This window comes from Rhinopithecus roxellana, chromosome 15, assembly GCF_007565055.1.
Source record: "Rhinopithecus roxellana isolate Shanxi Qingling chromosome 15, ASM756505v1, whole genome shotgun sequence".
Lineage (NCBI taxonomy): Eukaryota > Metazoa > Chordata > Mammalia > Primates > Cercopithecidae > Rhinopithecus > Rhinopithecus roxellana.
Window position 1 is genome coordinate 78,636,266 of NC_044563.1, and position 16,566 is coordinate 78,652,831.

Below are 16,566 nucleotides of genomic sequence, written 5' to 3' on the forward strand. Positions count from 1 at the left end.
CTTGAGATCAGAAGTTTGAGACCAGCCTAGCCAACATGGTGAAACCCCATCTCTACTAAAAATACAAAAATTAGCCGGGCTTGTGGCATGCATGTAATCCCAGCTACTTGGGAGGCTGAAGCAGGAGAATCACTGGAACCCAGGAGGCAGAGGTTGCAGTGAGCCGAGATCACACCACTGCACTCCAGCCTGGGTGACAGAGCGAGACTCTGTCTCCAAAAAAAAAACATTAAGTTCTATCTCTACAAAAAATTATTTTTAATTAGCCAAGTGTAATGGCACATGCCTGTAGTCCTAGCTCCTCAGGAAGCTGAGGCAGATCGCTTGAGCACAGGAATTCAGGCTGCACTGAGTTATGATTGCAGCACTGCACTCCTGCCTGGGCAACAGAGCAAGACACTGTCTCTAAATAAACAGATAGATACATTTTGTATACTTTGACCCAAAGTTAAGGAAATTTTTTAATATTAAAAAAAATGAATTTTTGGCCAAGTGCAGTGATTTACGCCTGTAATCTTAGCACTTTGAAAGGCCGAGGCAGGTGGATCACCTGAGGTCAGGAGTTTAAGACCAGCCTGGCCAACATGGTGAAACACTTGTCTCTACTAAAAATACAAAAATTAGCTGGGCGTGGTGGCACACGCCTGTAGTCCCAGCTACTCAGGAGGCTGAGGCAGGAGAATCCCCTGAACCTGGGAGGCAAAGGTTGCAGTCAGCCAAGACAGCACCACTGCAACTCCAGCCTGGGCAACAGAGCAAGACTCCGTCTCAAAAAAAAAAAAAAAAAAAAAAAAAAACTTTTCACCTCTTGGTATTTGGTACTAAACATTCACTATATGGATTATGCTGTGCTAGATGGTATGTCTTTTGCAATGAAAATTTATATTTTATAGTGGCCTCAATATAGAGAAAAGGTATATCAGCCCTTAAAGTATGTCATAAACCAAGGTTGTCCAAGCTGTATGTGTAGCCCAGGATGGCTTGAAATGTGACCCAACACAAATTCGTAACATTTCTTAAAACATTGTAAGAATTTTTGGCAGTTTTTGTTTTTTTAGCTTATTAGCTATTGTTAGTCTTCATGTATTTTATGTATGGGCCAAGACAATTCTTCCATTGTGGCCTGGGAAGCCGAAAGATTGACACCTGTCATAAACCTTCTTACGTGTCAGGAAGCCATAATCTGCACGTACTTGCATAACAATCAGCTGACTAAATCAAATGTTGGTCTACAAGGCTTTATTCCTTAACATCTTATACTGTCCTAAGAATCTGTCACTATAATTACAAATAGTTCTTTACACTGACATGAATGTACAGTGTCTCTGTCTTAGAGAAATCTAAAGGTGACAGAAGCATAGCATTTTTTAAGCCACTGTAATTGAATATCATCTGAACAGCAGTGTTGAAATAAAATTTATTAAGAAATAGAGGCCAGGTGGGTGGCTCACACCTGTAATCCCAGCACTTTGGGAGGCCAAGGCCGGTGGATCACTTGAGGCCAGGAGTTTGAAAGCAGCCTGGCCAACATGGTGAAACTCTGTTTCTACTGAAAATACAAAAATTAGCTGAGTGTCGTGGTGCATGCCTGTAATGCCAGCTACTCGGGAGGCTGAGGTTGGAGAATGGCTTTAACCCAGGAGGCAGAGGTTGCAGTGAGCAGAGATCACGACACTGCACTCCATCCTGGGTACCACTGCACTCCAGCCTGGGTGACAGGGCAAGACTCTGTCTCCAAAAATAAATAAATAAATAAATAAATAAATGAGCAAAGTAGCTACAAAAACTCCTGAATCATCTTTTTCTCACTCTTTCTAACCCCGACTAGGCATTTGACTCAAAGTTATAATGCGCTCTGGTTTCTTAAGATGTGATGCCCAGGTGTTCTATTTTTGGCTTAGAATGTTAGAACGTACAGAAATAACCCTATTTCCCTTTCTCTCTTCGTCCCAGTGACCAAACAGATCCCTTTAACCGTAGTCCCCTCACCATGGACCAGATCCGTCCAAACACAGAACTAAAAGAAAAAATCCAACGGTGGCTTGCAGAGAGGAAACAACAAAAGGAGCAACCTGAATAGATACTGTGAACTAACCAAACCAAAACCAGCCCCAGAGTGCAGATAAACAATTGTTTGTGGTTTCTCTCTTTCTGGTTCTGTTCCTTTTCTTTCTTTTCTTTTTCTTTTCTTTTTTTTTTTTTTTCTTTACTAAATTAGAGAACTGCTCCTGCTGAAATTATGATAGTTAAGATTCCTAAGAACTTGACAGTGCTCCCCTGGCTTGCAGGAAATTGTACTTATTATAGCATCACCAAGTTTAGAAATCATCACTCATTTCACCTTTTGTTGTCTCTTCATATTCTTCTTCCTTTTCCTAAATGAAATTATTTCAGCTACTAAAACTTCCTGTCACCCTGCTATTTCTCTTCCAATTACTGTTCAAACATTTTTGGTGAGTGCTGCTTTTATATGTCACATATTTCAGATGACAGCTGATGTCATCAGAAAATCCTGTGTTATCCTGTGTATTTACTAGTCCTCATGATCTAGACCCTTTTCTGTGTTACACAATAACTTCACATAAAAGCAGATACCTTGAAGTTTGTGTAGACTTTTGAATAAGATGATAGATGAGAATTTTTTTGAAAAAAAAAAAGGAATTTAAAGGAATCTTGTGCAACTTCTGTTGATAGCTCGTAATTTTGTTATACAGTCCTTTTAATGAGGATTGGTAGCGCAATCCTACCAATTGATGGGGGTGAGGAGACTGTTGGGCCCTTATGCTCTTATGAAAATCTGTTTCTACAAGGACTAGGCCTAAGCAGGTTTAGGCAACGAATATCATATCCATGAAAAATGTCATTTTAAGACACTAATATCAACAGTATATCTCAGTGTGTGAGATATATACATAAACACATATACCCCATGTGCTTTTTTATGTTGGTTTAGTGTAAACTGAGTACCACTTTATATTTTCTCTTCCACAGTAAGATGTATGCAGTATGTGGCCATGTTTACTAACATACTCATTGTTGACAAAATGCTGAGATTATAAGATGTATATAGTTAATATTTGTTTGGGCTTGTGACCTGACTTCTAAGAGCTACTTCTAACACAGCCTGAGGTCTTCAATTAACAAAGTAGGAATTTGGGCACAACCTTGTCCACAAGCCATTTTAAATATCCACTTAGTCCTGTGTAGTTAGTAGGTGGATGTTCACCACTTTCATTAGTGAAATTGAGCTCACTACTCAATTGTGCAGCTTAATATGCTGACTAGGGACATTCCCCCTATGGACTGTCTTTATATCACTGTCTTTCTAAGCCCAGAGATGTCATAAGTGACAAGAAAAGTGATAGGATCAAGAAGTGGGTGTCACTGCTTCATTTGGAACATGTTATTAACTATGGTCTCTTTCAAATAAAATAGTAGTTTTACATTTCAACACAAGTTGCTATAAGCAGTCCTTGATGTGTTTTCGATTGCATCAGCTGGAAAGCCTCAAATCTAAGAGGGCTTCCCACCTGAGATATAAACTAGGTGTTGCCTATTGCTGTGCTTATAAATGAAAAAGGAAGTTGAAGACACTTTTGCAAATGCCAGAATGTAAGATTCATTCGGTGTGCTCCCTGGGCCTTTACGGCATGGATTGACAGGATTTGTTTTATTTTCTAAAATTAGCTTCATTCAATATTTATCATCCTCCTTTGCCTCTCTGAGAATGAACTATGTATAAAATAAGCTTCTACCTATTTGCATTTATCCTTCAAACCCAATCTAGTAGGATGTTTTCATTTTAAAAACGAGGGGAAAAGACCAGAGTTTTTCAGGAGAAAACTGGAGGAAAATGGGCACAAAAACTCAGAAGGCAGCTATTCCCAGCAGCTTCCTAGTTAACAACCCCCATGCTGCCTCCAGTCTCTGTCTGTATTCTTCTGTATTTAACCTTCAGATTCTAAGCCTTTTCTGGCAAGCTTTTCTTCTTTTTTTAAACTATTTTCCTGAAACTTTTTATGAATGGCTGTGGCACCATTAATGCTGCTGAACATCTTTAAACTCTTTGCACAGGCAAGTGTGTAGCTTAAGGCCACTACTGGTGAGGAAACCAAGTGTCCTCTGTGCCTTTTTTCTTTCTGTGAAGTAATTTAAGGACATCCAAAAAAATTAGACTTTAAAAAGTTATCTTGGTACAACACCGTGTGTATATGTACACTTGGAAGCTTAAAAAGGTGTCTTGTCTGGAACTTAGAAGCAGCTCTAAATCTAGTAGAGCAGACTTTCTAACATACCTAGTTTTGTGTGTTGGCTTTGCTGGAGTATGACAGCAAAATGAAGACTCTTACACTCAGCTCTGGTATTGCTCATAACTTAACAAGAGGCTAATACTAAACTTGGAAAATTGTTTAAGTATGTTTTATCAAGCAGTCTGGGTTTTGTTTTTTACTATAGTTTTTAATGGATATGTGAAAACTGAAGGAAATGTTAAAGGTTTTTTTAATGGTGCAAGTGAAGGTGCCAGTTGCTATTTGGTATCACACTCTACAAAAGCTTCATTACTTTATTTGATGGTGGTTGCTAAGCAGCCATTGTACAGAGCATAAGTCTGCTGGGTGCCTTTACAAGCCAGAGGCTGATGCTGCACTGTTGTGATGTCATGTGAGGAAATAATGCACATGCTCTAATTGCTCAACAGGAAATGAACCTAGAAACAGAAAATGAAAAGGTTGATTGAAATAAAACTTGATCAACACGACTGTATTTTGAAACATTCCAGGAAGGTTACTTCTTGTTAAACTTGCCTGGCAGTGTTTGTTCAAAACTTGTATTTAATAAATGAACACCTGACTTACAACCTTTGTTATCACTTTATTCCAGTATTAAAAGCTAGTGGCAGTTTCAGAAATCCCCCTGAAAATTTAGAGGATTCTGATGTTTCACTTTTTTTTTAGGTAAGTAACATCAAATATGTGTGACCTGGCTGATCCAGCCTACCTTACCAGGCCTCTGGAGGGGACCCTGGGGTTACCCTCAGGAGATGAATCTCACGGTATGGTTTTCCTAACCAGCTCTCTTTTGGCTTCACTGTTTTTCTTTATCTTGCCTGAACCCCAGGTCTCTGTAATCATTAGCTGTTATCTTCCCCTTTCTTGCTCCTTGTTTCCATACCCCTGCCATGCAAGGTGTCAGCCTAGATCAACTCAGCCATTCCCCTCTGCTGCAATATCCAAACTGCAAACCATTGTTGGATGAAAAACACAATTTTTAGAATGGTGCAACCACAAACTTATCTCTAATGTTGCCCAACAACCCTTCTGTGTGTCCTTCAGCTATTCCAAACTTTGGCCTCCTTCCTTAAATTCCTTCCCATCCCCCCCTCCCATTTACCCCTCACAATCCAATGACTTTGCCTTCATGTTGCTGGGAAGATAAGACTTCAGAGATTTTGAAGACTTTCAAACCTCTCTCCCATCATCACATCTGTGGAAAAGGCCCCATAGATCCCTGGCTAGTTCTCCTTTCCTGCCTCATCAGGAAAGGATATTGCCTCTTGTCAATATCCCTTCTCATCAGGCAGGATGGCCTGTGCCTGTAATCCTAGAGCTAAGCAAGAGGCAGCAGTGGGATGATCTCTTAAGGCCAGGAGTTTCAGACAAGCCTAGACAATGTGGCAAGACCCCATTTCTAAATAAATAAATGACTGCCTCTTCTCTGTCTTCAATTTCTCCCCTGAGTTCCACATCCCCCTTGGGTTTTCTGACTTGTAATCCTTTACAGCCATATTTCTTCACCATTCACCCTGGCTTCTATCCTAATTTTTTTGAAACAGCGCTAATTAGTTAAAGATTGCCATATTGCTAAATTAACTTTCCCATCCTTAATTTGACTTTTCTGCAGTATCTAGGGCAGCAGAATCACTCCTTCACTGAAAAGTTCTTAGTTCCTTGATACCACTTAAATTTTTCTTTCCACCCCTCTAACCATTCCAAAAATCAGAGATTTACTTCTGCTCAGACTTCCCCAGGATACATTATAGTTCTGTTCCTCTCATCAAATGCCACTTCCCTACATACATCTTTTCCTTCTCATATTAAACTATGAAGTTTCAGCCCTCTGTAGTATACAGCTGTTCTCTTACACATCAGCTCAAGGATCTTCTCTAGGAAGTATGCTGAAATCACCACCACGCCTAATCTGATAGAATGCCCCCTCTCTGAGTTTACATTGCAGCTTCTTCAGATCTCAACTCTGCCACTTCCAAATTGTGTGGCCACTTTTCAAGACCAGTCTTAATGGGGACAATGCCTTACAGGCTTTCTTTAAATTCCAAAATGCCTGGCATAGTGTGGGCGTTCAATACAGGAGTTTTTTCCCTCACATCTGCACAACTCCTTGTGGCTAACTAGGGAATTAGGGGAAATGGATTCCAATCCTGATACAGGACTTTGGGGAGACTGGGATTACAAAAAAATCAACTTTAAAAAGGGCTATGGGGCCAGGCGCGGTGATTTACGCCTGTAATCCCAGCACCAAGGCGGGCGGGTCACTTGAGGCTAGGAGTTCGAGACCAGCCTGGCCAACATGGTGAAACAGTCTCTACTAAAAATACAAAAATTAGCCAGGCGTGGTGGCGGGCGCCTGTAGTCCCATCTACTCGGAAGACTGAGGCACGACAATTGCTGGAACCCGGGGAACGGAGGTTGCAATGAGCCGAAGTCGTGCCACTGCACTTAAGCCTGGGCGACAGAAAGACTGTCTCAAATAAAAAGGGCTATTATGGGTTAAGCCTAACAGGTTGTGTGGTGCTTGCTCGGCCCCTAACTTTGTATGTTTGGCCTTGGACCCTCTCTACCTCCGTACAACGATCGTGTGGGACTAGACGAATCTCAGCGAATGCTTCTGCAGCACCGACTTCATAGGGTCTCAGAAACGCAGCTACAGCACCAGACGCGAAATCGCGGAGATCGGCGCCAAGAAAAGCACTGAAGGTTCAGGGCGCATGCGCATTTGCGCTCCTTGCCGGGTTTCCGGACCTCTGCTAGTGGCTGCCCAACAAAATGCCTGCTTCTCTGCGGAATCCCACTGTTCTTCACATGCTCTCTAACATCATCTTTTCATATCCACTTTCTCTTCCATGTTGAAAAAAGTAAGTGGACAGACTGGATTCTGCAAAGATCTTTGGACATTTAAATATCCTCGACCGGCGCGAAAAGAGGCGGCCTGACCTTGGAAGTGGGATGGGGTCCTGCAACGGGTCCTTCCGGCGAGTGACATTCAGCCGGCCGTTCTGTCCGACGGACTTTGCATCCCAGCATCATGGCCCAATTTGTCCGTAACCTTGTGGAGAAGACCCCGGCTCTGGTGAACGGTGAGCGCGATGTGAGACCGCCGAGGTGGGCACACGGGCGGCAGGGAGGCCTGCGATGGCCTGAGAGGAAGAAGCGGGCGGCGAAGACCCGAGGGGCCTGCGGGTGCCGGGGCGGGATGGCCTGCAGGTGGAGGAAGCAGGAAGGTTGGCGACTCTCCTCTAGCCTTCCGCTCGCCTCACCTGCAGATTGGGTTCTCTACACAACCTAGAAGTTCCTGAAATCCAGCCACCACCGGGAAGAGAGGTAGTGTGAAGGATGCCCGGCGTTGCCCGGCAGCTCCGCCATTACGCCCCCTGAGATCGCTAAGGGCAGGAATATAGAGGGCATGGCTCTATTAGGAGAGCTAAGAAAAGGAAGGGCAGAAACGTGTGAAAGTACATCAATTCGGCGTCATCACATGGTCTGGTTGTCAGTGGAGTATTTGGAAGTCAACAGAAATGTCGACTTTGCTTTCTGTCCTAGACGGATTCTAAGATACTTTAACTTTAATCCGAGGGAAATTTTAGGTAGAAATGGGCATGGATGAGTATCCGTGCCCCGAGAAGCATAGAACGGGATCCGTATAAACGGTAATCCCTGTTATTACAGCTTAGCATTCGTGGAATTTTTTTCGGCCTGAAGAGCCTCACTGGTAGACCACTGTATTTCATAACAACCCTGAATAATCACAGCCTCTGAGTACTAGTTTATTTGGCCAGTAAATATTTCAGTTGTCTTCTCAGTGGCAGGCTATTCATTTTATTGGTGAAGCGAGATAAGATAAATTGACGTGAGGTTTTCCTAAATGTGCTGTATTCCAGTAAGTGACTGAAGGTCGGATCTCTAACTTTCGCCCAGATTTCTGAAATGTGAATAGAAAGCAGAACTTCAAAAAAAAAAAAAAAAAAGTAATACTTTTTAGCCTCTTTTGCTGTGTTTGAGTTTGATTTGGGTATTTTCTTTTTCTTTCTTTCTTTCTTTTTTTTTTTTTTTTTTTTTTTTTCCTTTTTCCTAGAAGACAGGGACTCTCACTCTGTCACCCAGCTTGGAGTGCTGTGGCAGATCACAGCTCACTGCAGCCTCTGCCTCCCAGACTCAAGCGATCCTCCCACCTCAGCCTCCTGAGTAGCTGGGATCACAGGCGCGCCACCACACCTGGTTAATTTTTGTATGTTTTAAGAGACGGGATTTCACCATGTTGCCTAGGCTAGTCTCTTAACTCCTGGGCTCAAGGGATCCTCCCGCCTCGGCCTCCCAAAGTGCTGGAGTTACAGGCGTGAGCCACAGTGCCAGCCTGGTATTTTATCCATTCTATCCTCCCTTCCCTCCATCACCAGCCAAACTATGAGTTATTGAAGGCTCTCCTGCAGAACCTCACAGCCTACTAGTGAAACATTTTACACATTTTCCCAAAGAATTTCTTAAGCTTGCAAGAAAATCTTTTACTTTACTAAGATTGTTATCTGTCATAGAGCTCTACAATTTTATATTAATCAAAAGAGATGACCCTGCGGCGGTGGCTCACGCCTGTAATCTCAGCACTTTGAGAGGCCGAGGCAGGCAGATCACTTGAGGGCAGGAGTTCCAGACCAGCCTGGCCAACATGGTGAAACCCCATCTCTACTAAAAATACCACCAGGCCTGGTGGTGGACGCCTGTAATCGCAGCTACTTGGGAGGTGGAGGCAGGAGAATCGCTTCAACCCAGGAGGCAGAGGTTGCAGTGAGTCGAGATCACACCACTGCATGCCAGCCTGGGAGACAAAGCGAGGCTCGGTCTCAAAAAAAAAGCCTGGACACTGTGGCTTACGCCTGTAGTCCCAGCACTGCGACGCCAAGGCGGGTGGATCACCTGAGGTCAGGAGTTCGACACCAGCCTCACCAACATGGTGAAACCTCATCTCTACTAAAACAGAAATTAGCCAGGCGTGGTGGCGGGCTCCTGTAATCCCAGCTACTCGGAAAGCTGAGGCAGGAAAATCTCTTTAATCCAGGAGGCAGAGGTTGCAGTGAGCCAAGATCGCGCCACTGCACTCCAGCCTGGCGACAGAGGAGACTCCGTCTCAAAAAAAAAAAAAACACTAAAGAGAAAAAAGGATTGGAGGCTTCACTCTGGACTTCGTGGATGATTTAAGGCACAATTCTCAATGTTTCAAGTGGATTTTTTTTTCTGGTGTGGCTTTCACATTTTTTAGGTGGCGCATATTAAGGAATTGCAATCTAGTTTTTATGATAAAATCTAAAAAGAAAAGTAACACCAAGGTAATTTTTTTGTCATGAAATATATAAACCCTTCCCTCTGTTATTGTAAATAATTGAAAGATAACTTGTTATTCTTCCAAAAGTACTTAGAAAGGAGGACTCAGCTGGGCTGAAATGTTAACGTGGAAATGCACTTTGCTTTATAACATATACAGGCTAGTGTATTAAATGTGAATGTTAAATATTTAATAAAAATTACTGACTATATCTGTTAATTCCCCTGGGGGCCAAAGAAGCTTATGGAAATAAGTAAATTTATCATCAGGCTTGCCTAGGAATCATAGAGTCTGATTTTTTTTTTCCCCTTAACTGTAGACGTTATTTCTATTTCAGTAGTTTTTCCAGTAATCTTCCCATTCTAGGATCCAATCCAGTGTACCACATTGCATTTAGTTTCTGGGTCTTTCCAACCTCCTTTGGTCTAGGACAGTTTCCCAGTCTTCCCTCATCTTTCCTGACCTTGACAGTTTTAAGGTATCTAGGTATCTTGTCTGTCTAGGTATCTGTCTAGGTATCCTGAAGAATTTCCCCAATCTGGATTTGTCTAGTGTTTTTCTCATGCTTAGTCTGCAACTATGGATTTTGAGGAAATATCACAGTGATGAGATGCCCTAATCGTGTCAGGAGGTATATGATATTCATGTGACATCTCTGGTGATACAAGCTTTCATCACTTGGTTATAGGTTCCTCCACTGTAAAGTTACTGTTTTTCTCTCTGTATTCTATTCTTCAGAAGCAAATAACTAAGCCTATCTCATAAAGGCAGGGTGTGATTACAGTGGGGGATTCCATCTCCTGTAGGAAGGAATATCTACATAAATTAAATAGAATTCTTCTGTGAGAAAGATTTGTCTCTTCTCCATTTATTTATCCAGTCACTTATTGTATGGACTTGTACATTCATTTCATACTTTGTATATCAAATACTGTATTATTGCTCAAATTATTTCACCCTTGGCTATTTGGGAGCTCTTTCAGGTTAGCACCTCTGTCCCTTTGACATGCTGCCTCCCTTTCTGATACCACAAGATGCTTCAGATTTATATTGTATTTTCCCTGTCCCAGCCTTAGAATCAGCCATTTCGCCAAGGAACCTTAATTCCTTTTATTGGACAATAGAATTGAGAAACTAAGGTCTGGGTGCTGTTTATGTTCCTTGCTACTAGAACATCACTACCTCTAGGTCCTCTCAATTGACAGAGATACAGATAGGTATCCGTATAGATGTGTATATATGCATACTAACCCATGTATATGCATGCATATATGTATATATAATTATTTCTGAGTCTATCAGTCTGTGTATATATTAAGCTAAACCTGAATCCAACTCTAACCTAGTACCGTGGGGTTTATTCTTGCTGCTTTTCTTGCTTACCTGTAACATTACTCAACCTCCGCTGAGAAACCTAGCTCCCATCATCTACCATTCATTATGTTTTATTTCTTGTATACATGTAAAGCAGTTTCAAACTCTTTAACCTGTATCCCCTAAGAAACAAATTTACCACCTAAAATAGTGTTTATGTACAGTAAACTGATTCATTTTTTTTTAAAGGATGAAATGTCTGTGTGTTGGAGATAATACTGACAATTGGTTGACTGTTCCACAAGACTGTACTTCTTTTTATTGTCCCATCTTACAGGGATTGGCAGTTCTATTTGGAACCATCTCTTAGAGCTTTGTGTCTGCTTGAAGGTATGCCCATATCCTTGGCCGGGCACGGTGGCTCACACCTGTAATCCCAGCACTTTGGGAGGCCGAGACGGGCAGATCACAAGGTCAGGAGATCGAGGCCATCCTGACTAACACGGTGAAACCCCATCTCTACTAAAAATACAAAAAAAAATTAGCCCCGCGCGTGGTGGTGGGCGCCTGTAGTCCCAGCTACTCAGGAGGCTGAGGCAGGAGAATGGCGTGAACCTGGGAGGCGGAGCTTGCAGTGAGCAGAGATCGCAGCACTGCACTCCAGCCTGGGCGATAGAGCGAGACTCCACCTCAGGAAAAAAAAAAAGGTATGCCCATATCCCCAGACACAGAAGATGAGGGAGATAGTAATTCAGAAATACTCAAATGGAGGCCATTAATACAAGGAAAACACCAAGAGCCTTGGGTCATCTGTCTTTGAACAGTAGACACTTTATGGGCCTTCATGCTATTTTTATTACGTTTCTCTTGTAATTTTTGAAACAAAGTCTCATTCTGTCCCCCAGACTGGAGTGTCATGGTGAGATCTTGGCAACCTCTGGCTCCCCTGTCCAAGCAATTCTTGTGCCTCAGCCTCCCGAGTAGCTGGGACTACAGGTGCACACCACCATGCCCAGCTAATTTTTATAGTTTTAGTAGAGACAGGGTTTCACCATGTTGGGCAGGATGGTCTCAAATTCCTGGCCACAAGTGATCTGCCCGCCTTGGCCTCCCAAAGTGCTGGGTTTACAGGCATGAGCACTGCACCTAGCCTCTCTTACAATTTTTTAAATAAAAAATGTCTTCCTCTTTCTGAAATCACTACTACATTCTCACAACTACCCTGGTTGTTAATGGTCTCTTCTCTTGAAATAGTGAATACCTTGAGGAATTCCAGCTTGGTAATAGATTCTAGTTTGGGCTCTTAACGATACATGTAGGTTTTACTTTTATTATTTGTGATGTCTTTGAAAGAGGAGCAGCTGTGCTTTTGTCAAGAGAAAGATTTAATCCAGCACATATTGATGACAATACCAAAATGGGTACCAGTTGTTTTAATTCCATCTGAACTTGTGTATAATATTATAACTTTCCATCTTGTTCTTAAGAGGGCCATTGCAAATCCTTCATCCCTTTCTTCGCCTTTTTCTTCAGATTTACTTATCTCTCTACCAAGAAATATGAATAAATTGACTGTTCTCTTGTTTCTAAATCCAACTTCTGGCATCTTTACAGTTAGCTAGATTTGCCATTCATAAATGAAGTACAGTATTAGCTGGCCACTAGTGAAGTACTGGCATAATTGAATGTGCTTATAGCATCCTGCCTGATTGAACGCTCCTGTGGCACAGGTGTTCTGCATCTTTAAAAGCCTCTTGTTACCAGGGAGCAGCTTTGACTTTTCACACCGGGTGCACATTTGGTACAAGCAGTGAATGAAGGTGATGCATGAATAAATATTTGTGTCCAGCCCACACATCTGCTTCTTTCGGTCTCTAGTGAGTTCATCCTGGTTTTTTTGTTTTGTTTTGTTTTCCAGCTGCTGTGACTTACTCGAAGCCTCGATTGGCCACATTTTGGTACTACGCCAAGGTTGAGCTGGTTCCTCCCACCCCTGCTGAGATCCCTAGAGCTATTCAGAGCCTGAAAAAAATAGTCAATAGTGCTCAGACTGGTAGCTTCAAACAGCTCACAGTTAAGGTAACCATGGGCTAAATGAAAATGGATGTGCATAACAGAAAATGTCTTCCCTTGGGATTTTTCTGATTGTTTTGATTAATATATATGTTTCCAATGTGGCTGAATCCAACATAATGAGGAAAAAAATTTTGACTGCTGAGGAAGATACTTACTTTTCTAATTTTGTTACCTGGGTAGAAATAATTAGCCCATTTTATGTCTTAGTTTTCTAACAGTCTTAAACCTAGCAAAAAAGTGACTATTTTTATTGGGAAATTTTTTTTTTCCTTTCCTATATTAGACAGTATACTAAAATATGATGGCTTGCTTTGCTGAGTCCGTACTTTTTTCATCTGTAGTCCTGAGATTGTCCCCAGTTCAGCCAAAACATCTCTTGAACTATGTCACAGTCAGGAAGCTAACACTTCTTATATGTAAGATAAAAATACCAAACCTGGGTTATTGAATTGTGTGAAGATAAAATCTAAAAACTGGGCCGGGCGTGGTGGCTCAAGCCTGTAATCCCAGCACTTTGGGAGGCCGAGACAGGCGGATCACGAGGTCAGGAGATCGAGACCATCCTGGCTAACACAGTGAAACCCCATCTCTACTAAAAAATACAAAAAAAAAAAACTAGCCAGGCGAGGTGGCGGGCGCCTGTAGTCCCAGCTATTCGGGAGGCTGAGGCAGGAGAATGGCATAAACCCGGGAGGCGGAGCTTGCAGTGACCTGAGATCAAGCCACTGCACTCCAGCCTGGGCAACAGAGCAAGACTCCGTCTCAAAAAAAAAAAAAAATCTAAAAACTGTAAGAATTGGAACTTGTGGCCACGTGCAGTCACTTCCTGCCTATAATCCCAGTACTTTAGGAGTCCAAAGTAAGTAGGAGGATCGCTTGAGGCCAGGAGTTCAAGACCAGCCCAGACAACATAGCAAGGCCCTATCTCTACCCAAAATAGCGAAAAAAAATGTGCCAGGTATGGTGGCATGCACCTGTAGTCCCAACTACTTGGGAGGCTGAGGCGAGAGGATCGCTTGAGCCCAGGAGTTAGAGGAGGCAGTGAGCTATGATTGTGTCACTGCCTGGGTGACAGAGTGAGACCCTGTCTCTTAAGGAAAAAAGGCCGGACCTGGTGGCTCACACCTGTAATCCCAGCACTTCGGGAGGCCGAGGCGGGCAGATCATGAGGTCAGGAGATCGAGACCATCCTGGCTAATACAGTGAAACCCCGTCTCTACTGAAAATACAAAAAATTAGCCAGGCGTGGTGGTGGGCGCCTGTAGTCCCAGCTCCTCGGGAGGCTGAGGCAGGAGAATGGTATGAACCTGGGAGGCAGAGTTTGCAGTGAGCCGAGATCGCACCACTGCACGCCAGCCTGGGTAACAGAGCAAGACTCCGTCTCAAAAAAAAAAAAAAAAGGAAAAAAAGAACTGGAACTTGGATTTTATTTGCATGATCCAAGCACGGAGTACAAAAAGCCTAAATGATTGCTAATTTTAGAGCCTACATCCTGGGAAGTATGGTTGTTTTTCAGAAGACTTCCATAAACTTCTGGTCTAATTTGATGGGGAAAATTCACTTCCAGAAGTACTGAAAGGAAAAGGTCCAGTTTTGTTATGGAAAGTTATTTTTTCAACTAGAATTTCAAGATCCATATTCTAGCTCCATATATTAATAACAGTGCTTTCCTGAACCAGATGTGTATATTTCTCCTTGGGGCAGTAAAATGTTGATATGAATACCAGATACTTAGTCAGAGTTAAGTCAAATACTAAATGAATAAAAATGAGGTCTAAAGGAGGAAGACAGCACTTCATCTTTCAGCAGATTTTCTTTTGCCAGACAAAAATGTCTATTTAGAGACTCGGCCTTCCTAGAGCCATCCTTTCATATGAATGCCCTATCTAAATGCACCAGCTATATCCAGGATGTGGGTTGTTTTAGGGCCCATAAAGTGTCTCATAAACTTATAATGAAAGAGTTAAGTCAGTTCAGGTCTGTAAAGAATGCTTTGAAAGAATTTATAAGCTCTAACTACTTACCTTACAAAATTGAAAGTTCAAGGGTTCTCGGCAGTTGAACAAAAGTAATGTTAGGAATTCTCAACTTTGACTAAAACTGCCTTCTAGTTTGAATAGTGTCTTTATGTTCTTTGTCTCCTTAATTCTGGAAAAGAATGGTTTCAACAAAAAAAAAAAAAAAAAAATATATATATATATATATAAATAAAGATACCTTAAAATGTATGCTTCTTTTTTCAGGAAGCTGTGCTGAATGGTTTGGTGGCCACTGAGGTGTTGATGTGGTTTTATGTTGGAGAGATCATAGGCAAGCGTGGCATCATTGGCTATGATGTTTGAAGACCAATCTTTAACATCTGGTTATATTTGATTTATTATTTGAGTGTTGTTGGACCATGTGTGACCAGACTGCTATCTGAATAAAATAAGATTTGTGAAAACAGTGTTTTTTCCATCAAATACTCCATGAAAGGTCACACTTTCTCTTGATATTAAGCTGGGTTGTCTTTAAACAACTCTAAATGCACATCTGTTTAGCCCAAAATTAGAAAGGATATGTGTGGCGATATTAACCTGGTACATGAATATATGGGAATAACATTTTAATTTAAAGGTTTGGAATATATATATTTAAGCTTTATTTCCAGAACAGTGAGGGTTAGGTCTTGGGAAAACTAGAACTTGCCACAGTAGGAGAAATGGTAGTACCATATGCCAGTGATAGAGATGAATCATGTCAGTAGTTAGAAAGAGTAACATTTCAACTGTTTCTCTTTGCTAAAATCACAGAAAGACCCTATTAACAACATCTATGTCTGTAAAAATGTTAGAGTACTTGTCATCTTGAATATAGCCTCCCCCAGAGAGAACAGGGTGGTATTCTCAGTATGTATCTTTCTAACATCTTTAACAGTAGGACAGAGCCCTACATTAGAAATCTGATTTTGATGTGTGTTATTCGTTTGTCTGGTTTTACTGCCTTTGCAGAAACAAAATGCCCTACAGATATTTAAACAAGGTAATAATTTAGCATCTTCCCGGGATCTAAATAGTATATTACATCCTGAAGTAAATGAAATGATTGGTATTAGTCTGTCTTCTGGAGCGATTTTATTGGGTACGTAGGAGAGATTGATCATTCCTTGGCTTTTCCCGGGGATCTTAAAATCCTTAATTGGGCCGGGCGCGGTGGCTCAAGCCTGTAATCCCAGCACTTTGGGAGGCCGAGACGGGCGGATCACGAGGTCAGGAGATCGAGACCATCCTGGCTAACATGGTGAAACCCCGTCTCTACTAAAAAATACAAAAAACTAGCCGGGCGAAGTGGCGGGCGCCTGTAGTCCCAGCTACTCGGGAGGCTGAGGCAGGAGAATGGCATAAACCCGGGAGGCGGAGCTTGCAGTGAGCTGAGATCCGGCCACTGCACTCCAGCCTGGGCGACAGAGCGAGACTCCGTCTCAAAAAAAAAAAAAAAAAATCCTTAATTGACTCACTGGTACTTTCCTAAATCCACTGTTATTCCTGCAGCCACAGCAAAACATACAATACCAACTGATGATAACCA

At 42.1% G+C, this 16,566-nt stretch overlaps 2 protein-coding genes across 2 annotated transcripts in view; both read left to right on the forward strand.

Annotated features, from left to right (window-relative positions):
• UBE4A (ubiquitination factor E4A) overlaps positions 1 to 4,858 on the forward strand; it is a 43,429-nt gene extending 38,571 nt beyond the window's left edge. The window contains 1 exon segment of the mRNA XM_010367447.2: positions 1,954 to 4,858. Coding sequence (XP_010365749.1) covers positions 1,954 to 2,080 — 127 coding nt within the window. The 3' untranslated portion in view covers positions 2,081 to 4,858.
• Positions 4,859 to 7,049: 2,191 nt separating this feature from the next.
• On the forward strand, positions 7,050 to 16,090 carry ATP5MG (ATP synthase membrane subunit g). Its single transcript, XM_010367448.2, has 3 exons — positions 7,050 to 7,372; positions 12,842 to 13,002; positions 15,243 to 16,090. The coding sequence occupies exons 1-3, from the start codon at positions 7,321 to 7,323 to the stop codon at positions 15,339 to 15,341; spliced, it is 312 nt and encodes a 103-aa protein (XP_010365750.1). The 5' UTR covers positions 7,050 to 7,320; the 3' UTR covers positions 15,342 to 16,090.
• Positions 16,091 to 16,566: the final 476 nt, after the last annotated feature.

Excerpts from the sequence above, each read along its gene's own strand:
- ATP5MG (XM_010367448.2), top strand. The coding sequence starts at position 7,321 with ATGGCCCAATTTGTCCGTAACCTTGTGGAGAAGACCCCGGCTCTGGTG. Across the intron at positions 7,373-12,841 it reads GACCCCGGCTCTGGTGAACG|CTGCTGTGACTTACTCGAAG; the intron begins GTGAGCGCGATG and ends TTTGTTTTCCAG. Across the intron at positions 13,003-15,242 it reads TCAAACAGCTCACAGTTAAG|GAAGCTGTGCTGAATGGTTT; the intron begins GTAACCATGGGC and ends TTCTTTTTTCAG.